At 45.8% G+C, this 11,624-nt stretch overlaps 1 protein-coding gene across 1 annotated transcript; it reads left to right on the forward strand.

The window, feature by feature from the left end:
• The first annotated feature begins 5,772 nt into the window (after positions 1–5,772).
• Positions 5,773–6,591, forward strand: LOC137362332 (probable G-protein coupled receptor 139). Its single transcript, XM_068026744.1, has one exon. It carries the CDS (start codon positions 5,773–5,775, stop codon positions 6,589–6,591), a length of 819 nt encoding a protein of 272 aa, XP_067882845.1.
• Positions 6,592–11,624: the final 5,033 nt, after the last annotated feature.

Raw genomic sequence — 11,624 nt, forward strand, 5'->3', positions numbered from 1 at the left:
TGTCCGACAGAGAGGCAACTCTTTGGGGGCCAATGGGCCACTCCCACTTCTTTCTCTTGCTATGCCTTATTTCTAACCAAACTGATTCTGCATCATGATCTATTAAACCTATATCATTACTCACAACTGCACTGATCCCTTCCTTTAATAGCAAAGCTCCGCCACTTCCTTTTCCTTTCTGAGTATTCTTCCGGAATATTGAATATCCTTGAACATTGAGATTCCAGACCTGGTCATCCTGCATCCAGGTCTCAGTGATAGCTATCAAATCATACTAATTTATTTCCATCTGTGCCGTCAGCTCATCTATCTTTTTACAAATGCTACATGTATTCAGATAAAGAGCCTTAAGCTTTGACGTTTTACCATTTTCACCTAATCTGGTTCTAATTTCTGCTGCACTCTTGTGCTTGTATTCTCTGTCCTTTCCTGTCACTCTCTGATTAATGTATGTTCATTCACTATCCTGCACCTCTGCTCTCTCATTACTTTTTGACTTCTTAACCTTCCCTTCAATTGAACCCTCCGCCCCCACCCCCACTATTTACGTTAATGCCTTATCTACAACCCGAGTCATCCGATTCGCCAGGACACTGGTCCAGGCATGGTTCAAGTGAAGCCTTTCCTAATGGAACAGCTCTCTCATTCCCCAGTACTGGTGCCATGAGTCGGAACCCATTTCCCCCACACCGATCTTTGAGCCACACATTTACCTCTCTAATCTTATTTACCCTATGCCAATTAGCACGTGGCTCAGGTAGTAATCCGGAATTTATCACCTTTGTGGTTCAGCTTTTTAATTTGGCCCCGAGCTGCTCATAGTCCCTCAGCAGAACCTCTTTCCCAGTCTTACCTATGTCGTTGGTACCTACGTGGACCACAACAACTGGATCTTTTCCCTCCCACTCCAAGTTCTTCTCCAGCCCTGAAGAGATGTCCTTAACCTTGGCACCAGGTAGACAACACAGCCTTCGGGACTCTCTATTTTGCTGCAGAGAACATTATCTATACCCCGAACTATGCTAGCCCCGACGACAACTATATTTCTCTTTTCTCCCCCCACTTGAATGGCGCTCTGAACCACGGTGCTGTGGTCAGTTTACTCATCCTCCCTGCAGCCTATGCCCTCATCCTCACTGGGAGCAAGAACTGCGTACCTATTGGATATGGGCACTGGCTGAGACTCCTCCAAAGCTAAATTCTGGACCCCCATATCTGACTCACTCGCAGTCATACGCTCCTGTCCCTGACCAGAGTCTAGAATGGATGTAATTAATCTAAGGGGCGTGATTGTCTCCAGAAACACCATGCCCAGATAACTTTCCCACTCCCTGATGTGTCACAGTGTATGCAGCTCAGACTCAAGCTCATCAATTCTGAGCTGAAGTACCTCGAACAGCCAACACTTGCTGCAGATGTGGTCACTGTGGATCACACCAGGGTCCACCAGCTTCCACATGCTACAGCTGAAACACATCGTCTGCCCAGACATCTCTATGCTATTTAATCAAATAATTTGGATCAAAGTATTTAAGAAAAATAAACTATTTAAGTGTACTCTTAACCTGTAATGACATCGCCTGATTTAAATCACTTGGCCAAAACCAAAATAAAAAAAACAAGAACTAAACAACACAAGGCACGGAAGAAATAACCATCAATCACTTACCAGCCCTCCTCTGACGTCACACTTCAATTTCTTTTTCTGGTCAAGCAGTTGCACTGAACAGAACAAAGCGCTCTCACCGCCGCCGCTGCTTCTGTTGTCGAGCCTCGCTCTCTGCTCCATTTATACCCCGGCTCATCTCACCACCGCCGCTGCTGCTTCTGGTGAGAGGACAGCCAGGGCAGTGGGAAAGGATAGTTCATGTGTAAGCTCACTGGAGGGCAAGGTCACAAATGAGTTATAATTCACAGGACTCAGATGAGAACATTACTGGAACAGCATACAGGAAAATGCTGATGAACATGTACACTGAGATACTTTATCCATTGACAGGCCTGTCAGACAGTCTGTTGTCACTGTCAAGGAACATGGAGGGGTCCGACTCCAATATAGCACAGGACACTTCACAGAGCTTGATACCCAATCTTTCGCCTTCGGAAGTGGTGACTAACTCCATGAAAGCACTCGCGGACCCAGTCGTGAGAAAGCATCTGGTGACCATTGTTTCTGCAGCACAGGTGGCCAACATCCAAAGTCTCAGTGCTGCAGTGAAATCTCAGACTGAGTTCATCAGATCCATGCTTGGTGCCTTGCAGGATCAGACTGCTGCCACCATGGCTGTTGATCTCAGTGTTTAAAGGGCTTTGCAGGCTCTCACAGCAGTATAGCATTCTGTGATCCAGTAGAGTACTAGGATTGCTGAGGTGTCGCCCCGTGGGAGTGACAGTGTCTCAGTGGAGCCTGGTCCTGCTCTCCTCTCTCAGGATGACAGTATTTGTTCTCCCTTCACTGTCACTCCACCAGTATCCTTTCTGTTACCCATCAGCCAGCCCAGGCTGCTGCTGCCTATGTGGAGGTGATTCTGTTCGAATCCGATCCCTGTACGCCTAGAACTGCTCGAGGCTTCCTGCAAGGCCATCTTCATTTCCCCCCAGTGAAAGTCAGCAGCCTTCCATGCAGCAGTAACTGGGGAAACACTGTGCAGGAGCACTGGGCACGTCGAGGGAAACCGCAAGACATGCACTCAGGGAATACACAAGGGTGAAAAGTTTTTGTAATTGGAAGTGTTGTTGGATAAAGATGTTAATGAAATGTTTTTTATTGGTGCTTTTTATTGCATGATAGTGACCAAGGGGAACTGTGATTGGGCGTCTCAGACGGGTGTAATGGTAGAGAATGGGGGATCCATGGTGGGAAAGGGAAGTTGTCCTATGGGAACTGGAATCTTAGCAGGGACTGTCTGACAGCCTCTCCAGGTTTAAATGATCCAGGAAATATCCTCCCTGCCTCCTCCCTCTCCTGAGGTGGCCTCCGGATTCCTGGTGCCAATGCCTGTGTCCTCATGATGGTGATGATATGAAGGGTGCAGCAGAACACCATGAACTTGGTCACCTGTTCCAGTGTGTTCGAGCGGTTCAGGCATTGGAAGCATTGCTTCATCACACCGATGGTCTGTTCCACCATGTTCCTGGTGACGCCATTACTCACGTTATACACATGTTAATTGTGTGATGTTGGTTAGCGGTGGGAGGTGGTTTGAGGGTGTAGAAACATTAGCTGTGTCTAGCGGTGACTTCCCTTTGTCTCCGAGCGGCCACATGCTGGTTCTCCATGGAGGCCAAAACTTTGGGAACGGCTGGCTGTTTCTGAATGAAGGTCTCATTCACCATCATGTTGTACTGGGCATGCTCACCTCCCAACTGTAGGGCTGCGAGTTCTTTCATTTCCTGTACCTCTCCCCATTGACATGGTGGCCTGGCAGAGCCAGCTACACTATCGGGAAGCCGGCTTTCCTGAAAAAGCCATGAGACCTCTCATCCTCCTTCTCTTGGTCCTAAAACCTCATCACGCTTACTTTGCGCATTGGGCTCCAGCAATGCATGTGGTTCCAGGCCTGTTACAGTACTGGCAGTTGGTCGCACGCTCTGAATGGCCAAGTGAATCTCCTACACTTATCTGGAGTCTGGGACTCCAGCAATGGTCCAAGGCCCATGATTGGAATGGTACCCGCCCCCTGACCAATCCCAGTGACCCCAAACCACTTACCTGATGTACAGACTCTCCAGCAGTGGGCGTGTATCCAGACCTGGTGCAGAGAGAGCAGTGCATCCGCTACCTACCTGGCCCTGGCTGTTGTGCCACACTTATCTGAGGTCTAGGGCACCTGCATTGAGCCTGGTCCCAGATCTGGTGTAGTACCAGCAGTGTCGCACACTCCCTGACTGGTCCCCATACAGCCCCACACTTATTTGGTGTCCAGGACTCCAGCGATCTTCCAGGTCCCAGAACTGCAGTCGATCCAGCAGGAGCATCCACTCCCTGAGTGGATCTCGATACCTCAAAACAATTACCTGGAGATTGGAGGGGCTCCAGCAATTGCCCTGGGCCCAGCGCTGTGCATCACTGGCAGTGGCCCCAACTCTGTTCAACTGGCCCCGGAGTTCTCAGCGCACTTACTGGGGCCCAGTGCTCGAGTGATAATCCCTGTCTCCGGCTTCGTGTAGGACTGCCACTGCCGCCCATTCTCTAACTTTACACGGCAACCCCGCCACGCCTAATTTGTGTTGGGGACCTCAGTGATGGTCCTGATCCCAGGCCTGATGTATTACTGGCGGTGAACACCACTGGCTGAGTGGCACAGTGTCTTCGATACACTTAACTTGTGTCCCGGGCTCCAGCGAAGGTCTTCCTTGCCGGTATGGTGTATTAGCTTCAATGATCCCCACTGACTTATTGGCCCCAGCAACCACGTAACACCTATCTGAGGTCCAGGGTGTCCAGCAATGGTCCTGCTGCATTACTAACAGTGTGGCAACTCGACCGCTGGCCCCAACAGCCTCGTTCACACGCCCGAGGTCCAGGCTCTGCAGGAATTGTCCTCGTCCCAGGTCTGGTATAGTACTGACAGTGGTCCTACTCCCAATTACCTCGGTGTCCTCGGTACACTTAGCAGGGGTCCAGGTCTCTTGTCATGGTCCTGGTCTCAAGCCTATTGTATGAACGGTAGTTGCCCCTACTAGCTGACTGGCCCTGGGTGTCCTTGCCAAACTCACATTGGTTTTAGAGCTCCAGCGATGGTGCTGCATCCAGGCCTGATGTAGTATTGCGAGTTCCATTACGCCCGGTGGCTTTGCCAATGCTACTGAGCTGCTGGCCATCTGATTGTTCAGCAGGGATGTGAATGATGGCCCAGGCAGTTAACTGTCCCAACGCCACTGAAATGCGCTGTTTCTTGGTTCTGAATTGCCAAGACATGGTTCCCCTCATATTTTCGGCCCGCCGTCAGGACCCCCACTGGCTGTATTAAATTCAGCTGCCTATCTCCAGCTGAAATCCGTGTCACTCGTCCAATAATGAGATATACACCGAATATGGTGACACATGTATAAATGTCAATCCAAACTCCTTCAACCTGTTGTATTTTACTTCCAACATGATCTATAATTTTCTGTTAATTTCCCTTATTTATAGTTAATTTAGTGACGATTGAGATTATTTGTTTCATTGATTTTTTTTGTGGCCTCATTCCCTATCATTGTTTTAAAATAATTGAATTGAATTCTGTGCTGCTTGTCAGAGGTGAGGGAATCTCTCAGTCTGTTCAACATTTAACTTTCAATACAGGAGCAAAGTGCTGCAGATGCTTAAAATCTGTAATAAAAACAGAAAATGTTGGACATATTCAGCAGGTCAGGCAGCATCTGAGGAGAGAGAAACAGAGTTAATGTTTCAGATCAGACCTGGGAGAGATTAGAGGTGGAACAGTTTTTAAACCATAAACGGAAATGAGGGAGGGGAGGATTAAGATTAACATTGAGTTTAATAATTTCAATATCACCCTTTAGTCATTTCATCTCTCCTGTCTTCCATCGTATTGCAGACCTTCCCGTTTGTTATTTCAGGTCCAATCATTTCAGCAGATCATTGGATGCAGTGACATATTTGTAAATCTCAATAAGTCCTCAATCAAACTGGTAACTTTGCTCTAGTCTGATGTATAATTTCTCTCTTTATTTCCCTTCCTCACAGTTAACTTGCTGACGATTGGGATCCTGACTCAGAGGAAGTGCGGTCTCTCCAAATGTGTCACTCGCTACCTGGTGGCCATGTCAGCGGCGGATCTATTGGTCATTATCCTGGACCTGATATTGAGACACATTCCTATTGTTTATCGGGAACAGTTTCAGTTCCTGCGGTCCATCCCAGTGTGTAATATCCACGCCGTCCTGCTTTACACAGCCACAGACTGTTCTGTCTGGTTCACCGTCACTTTCACCTTTGATCGATTTGTAGCTATTTGTTGCCAGAAGCTGAAATGTAAATATTGCAGCGAGAAAACGGCTGCTGTGGCTCTGGGAACAGTGACTGTGCTGAGCAGTTTAAAGAACATCTTCTGGTATTTTATGTTATCAGATCGGTATTGGCTGGGGAACCACCCCTGGTTTTGTTCTGTAACAAGGGATGTTCAGATATCTCGTGTCTGGGTTACAATCGAATTCCTCCATCACATTCTAACCCCGGGGCTCCCATTTGTGGTGATTCTGCTGCTCAATGCTCTCACCGTCAGACACATTTTAGTGAGCAGCAGAGCACGCAGCAGACTCCGGGCTCACAGCACTGGGGAGACTCGCCGAGACGCACAGATGGAGAGCCGAAGGAAGTCCATTATTTTACTACTAGTTATCTCGGCCAATTTCATTCTGTTGTGGACAGCGTTAATGGTGCTTTCCATATGGACACGGGTGTGGAATTTGACGTCGGTGTCTTTGTCTGCAAGTCCACCTCGTTTTCTGCAGGAATTGGGCTTCATGCTGCAGCTCCTGAGTTGCTGCACCAACACTGCGATTTATGCCGTGACCCAGACTCAGTTCAGAGAGCAGTTGAAGAATGTGCTGAAATATCCCTTTACCCAGTTGTTGAATTAATTCATTGATGAGAGAAACTAAATCACTAACTAACTATTTCCAGCAGCCAGGAGAGGTGGCTTGTCGTTATGGTGACAGTACATGGAGCAGGGCCTGTCACTGTGGTGACAGTACGATGGGGCGTCCTGTTGCTATGGTGGCAGACCACGGACGAGGCCTGTCGCTTTGGTGACAGAGCAGGGTGGTATTTACTGCCCATCCCTAATTGCTCTTGTGAAGGTGGGGGTGAGCTTTCAACATGACGGCTGCAGTCCTTGTGGTGTTGCTAATATAACAGTGCTGTTAGAAGCTGCATTCCATGTGGGGCAGGTCCAGACACAGTATTCTTTTGAAGGGCATTCCAGGGTTTGACGCAACGACAGTGAAGGAACAGCGATATAGTTCCAAGTCAGGATGCTTAGTGGCTTCGAGAGGAACTTGCTGATTGTAGTGCGTCCGTGCTTCTTGTGTCCTTGTCCTTCCAAATGGTTGTGCTTGCGGGTTTGGAAGATGCTGTCTATGGAGCCTTGGTGAATTACTGCAGTGCATCTTGTAGATGGTACACACTGCTGCCACTGTGCGTCGGTGGTGGAGGGAGTGAATGTTTGTCGATGGGGTGCCAATTAATTGGGCTGCTTTGTCCTGGATGGTGTCGAGCTTCTTGAGTGCTGTTGGAGCTGCACCCATCCAGGCAAGTGGAGAGTATTCCATCACACTCCTGACTTGTGCCTTATAGATGGTGGACAGGCATTGGGGTGACAGGAGGTGAGTGACTCGCCACAGAATTATCAGCCTCTGACCTGTGTTATAATAAAGGCGGGAGGACCGAACTGTTTATTCTCGTCCCACTTCTCCACAGGTCACAGCATATATTTTAAATGTTCCCACTTTGTCAATCTTATCCTCTATTTTCCTCAGAATAGAACACTCTGGTCAGTTTTCTTTAACTTTCAACAACATTAGCAGTTTATTAAAAAATATGCCTTAACCAGTAATGATGTAAAGCATAATCACACAGATTGAAATTTTAAAGCCTCTTTTTAACCTTAGCCCCTCACACTCATGCAAGCACACACGTCCATAAACTGGCTAACTGCAAAAATAAAAAAGTTTTTTTTTTTTGCCATTCATATCTCTGTTACAGACAAAACATTTGGATTGAATATTTGATCATTTCTGATGAAAACAGTCGATGAGATAGCTGTATTGTGTTCGAATACTGGCATACAGACTAACTTCTGAGTACACATAGATGAGTCACTGGGATCGTTCAGAACAGTTCTTCTCAGGTGGCATTGAGAAGGAGGTCGGATGGCTATTTTTCAAAGATGGGAGACGACATGAATTGCCGCAGTGGACTTCTCCGTGTCTCTTAGTGGGTTGCGAGAAAACAAGCAGGGTTGACATCTTCTCTCCTTCATTGACACTTCTTCAGCGACAGGCTAACCTTTTCTCATTCCAGAAGGTAAACCACACTGACTCTACAACGAAAAGTTGTGAGTTTTTCTGTCCTTTCAGGCGCCCGCTGCTGCTCCAGGCTTGTCCTATATGAGGTGCCTGTCACTTCTCTGCCCACAACTTCCCGTGTTGTAAGGGTTTCTGTTCTATTTTTAACTTGAGTCATGTAACAACCAGTAAACATTGTAGCCAAACCAGTTATTTCAGCTCCCTTTTGATTGAAAAAAACTGGTCCAACGTTTCTTCAGTTTGACTATGAAGTCTTCAAAAATAAAACACCTTTATTAAACTTGAAATATCACTTAACATTGTAGCACTGTATATCACTTAAAATAGCCAATGCGCATATAATTTAAAAGGAACAAAAACAAGTAATGCTGGATTCACTCAGCAGGTCTGGCAGCATCTGTGGAAAGAGAAGCAGAGTTAAAATTTCGGGTCAGTGACCCTTCTTCGGAACACCCTTCCGAAGAAGGGTCACTGACCCGAAACGTTAACTCGGCTTCTCTTTCCACAGATGCTGCCAGGCCTGCTGAGTGAATCCAGCATTTCTTGTTTTTGTTTCAGATTTCCAGCATCCGCAGTATTTTGCTTTTATAATTCAAAAGGGTCGCACTGCATCTCACTTAAAATCGCCCCAGTACAAATCACTCACAACGATTGCACTCCATATCCTTTAAAATTGTCACACCGAAAATCAAATAAAATGTTTGTGCAGCATATCACTTTAAATGGTCACGGTACATATCACTTAAAATGATCCCATTGCATGTCAATTAACGTGGTCACACTGCATATTGCTTAATATTGTCGCACTGCATATCACTTAAATTGGACGCAATGCCATGCAGTTACAATGGCTGCGCAGTACATCACTTAAAATGGTCACATTGCATATCACTAAAATGGCTGCACTGCATATCACCAAAAATTATCACACTGCCTGTCACTTAAAATGGTCGCACTGCAAATCACTTTCAATGACCGCAGTGCAGAACACTTAAAATGTTTTCCATATATAATCACTTAAAATGTCCGCAGTGCATATCACTTAACATGGTCGCAGTGTGCAATCACTTAAAATAGTTGCACTGCATGTCAGTTAAAATAACTGCCACAGACAGATATCACATAAAATAACCACGTGGATAGCTCTCATTTTAAAATGGTTGCCATGCACATCACTTAACCAAGGACAGACTTTATAGAGCCGGTAATTTCTTTGAGCAATATGTTCATATTGAGCAATTAACATTTTCACTGAAAGGTGATAAAAGGCAGAGGAACAAAGGAACATAGGAACATAGAAACATTGGAACAGGAGGAGGCCATTCAACCCATCGAGCTTGCTTCACCATTCAATACGATCATGGCTGATCATCCACTTCAATGCCTTTTTCCCACGCTATCCTCATACCCCTTTATTTCATTGGTATTTAGAAATCTATCAAACTCTGCTTTAAACATGGAATGTACTGTCTGAGCGTGTGGTGGGGGGCAGGTTCACCTGAAACATTCAAAAGTGAACTAGACAGTTACATGAAAAGGAAGCATCTGCATGGATATGGGAAGAAGGCGGGGGGATAGGTTTGGGGGAATTTATCTTCCAGAGAGCCAGTGCAGACACGAATGGCTTCCTTCTGCACTGTGTCAATTCTGTGACAATCTAAATCACACTTAAGAACTAAGCTTCCACAGCCCTCTGGGGTCGAGAACTGCAAAAATGCACAACCTTCTGAATTTCTCCTCATCTCTATCCTCAGTGGCTTCCCCCTTATTTTGTTATTGTGCCCGCTGGGCATACAGCAGGGGAATGGGACTGAGCAAATGTCTCTTTCAGAGAGCCAGTGCGAACACGATGGGCCGAATGGCCTCCTTCTGTGCTGTAACAATTATGTGATTCTGGTTCTGGACTCCCTCACCAGGGAAAGCAATTTAATTGTATCTCTCTTCTCCCTCCCTTTAACTATTTTGCTGGCTTCACTGACATCACCTGTCATTCTACAAAACTCTAGAGAATACAGGCCCAGTTTCCCCAGTCTCTCTTCATAGGACAGTCCAGCCATCCCGGGAACAAGTCTGGTAAATCTTCATTGCACTCCCTCTATGACAATAATATGCTTCCGAAAGTAAGGTGACCAGAACTGCATACAGTACTCCAGGTGCGGTCTCACCAAGGATCGAAACAATCAAAGCAAGTCTTCACTACTCTGGCACGCAAATCCTCTTGTGATAAAGGCTAACATACCTGCATGTTACCATTCTGACTTATTAAACAACTCACCCGGCTCCCTTTGTACATCTACACTTTCTAATCTCTTACCATTTAATAAATATTCTGCACATCTATTCCACCAACCAAAGTGGATAACCTCACATTTTTCCACATTATATTTCCACTGCCATGTTCTTACCCACTCACTAAGTCTGTCCAAGTCCCTTTGGAGCCACTTTGAATCTTTCTCACAACACACATTCCCACCTTTACCTGCGAACTTGAGAATACCACATTTGGATCCCACATCCAAATCATCGAAATATATTGCAAACAGCTGGACGCCGAACTCTGATTCCTGCGGTACCCAACTAATCACAGCCTGTCAACACAAGAATGACCCGATTATTCCTGCTCTCTGTTTTTTGCCTATTACCCAATCCTTAATCCATGCTAGTATATTATCTCCTATCCCACGCACTTGAATTTTGCAGGCCAACCTCCTGTGGGGGACTTTATCAAAAGCATTCTGAAAATCCAAATATACCGCGTCCACCGACTCCCCTTTATCAATTCTGTAGTGACATCCTCAAAAAGCTCCAACAGTTTCGTGAAACATGATTTCACATTCATAAATCCATTTGACTATGCCCAAATAGTGGGGTCACATTTGCGACCTTCCAATCTGCAGGAACCGTCCCACAGTCGATAGAATTCTGGAAGATGATCATCGATGCACCCACTGTCTCCATCGCTACCTATTTCAACACTCTGCGATGTAGAATATCAGGCCCTGGGGAATTATTAACCTCCAGCCCATTAATTTCTCCATTACAACCTTCTTACTAATACTAATTTTCTCAATTCTTCATTCCCCAAATCCCTTGGATCTCGAATTCTGGGAGATTTGCTGTATCTTCCTCAGTGAAAACGGAGACAACGTAATCATTTAGCTTCCCTGTCATTTCTCGATTCACTACTATAAATTCTCCAGACTCTGCCTGCAATGAATCCACGTTTGTCTGAGCCAAATGTTTCCTTTTTGCGTACCAATAGAAGCTTATACAGTCGGTGTTATGTTATTTTTTCTAGCTTATATCCACATTTGATTCTAAAATCCTCCCAGTCTACAAGTTTCCTACTATTCCTGGCAACTTCATAGACCGTTTTCTTTTAATCTTATAAAATTCTTTGTTATCCACGGTTGACTGCCTTTAATTTTAATTTTATGTTTCTCTGCCTTGAAGTAATTTATAGTTGCTGTGAACGATGTGATGCTTCCTTAAATAATAGCCATTACCTATGTGCTGTTGTACCTTTCAATACATTTTCCCAGTCTACCTCAGCTAATTTGCCTCTCATGCCTTCATAATTTCTTCTG

This window comes from Heterodontus francisci, unplaced genomic scaffold (genome assembly GCF_036365525.1).
Source record: "Heterodontus francisci isolate sHetFra1 unplaced genomic scaffold, sHetFra1.hap1 HAP1_SCAFFOLD_70_2, whole genome shotgun sequence".
NCBI lineage: Eukaryota > Metazoa > Chordata > Chondrichthyes > Heterodontiformes > Heterodontidae > Heterodontus > Heterodontus francisci.

Bases quoted from the DNA above. Each gene is read 5' to 3' on its own strand.
- LOC137362332 (XM_068026744.1), top strand. From the start codon at position 5,773: ATGTCAGCGGCGGATCTATTGGTCATTATCCTGGACCTGATATTGAGA.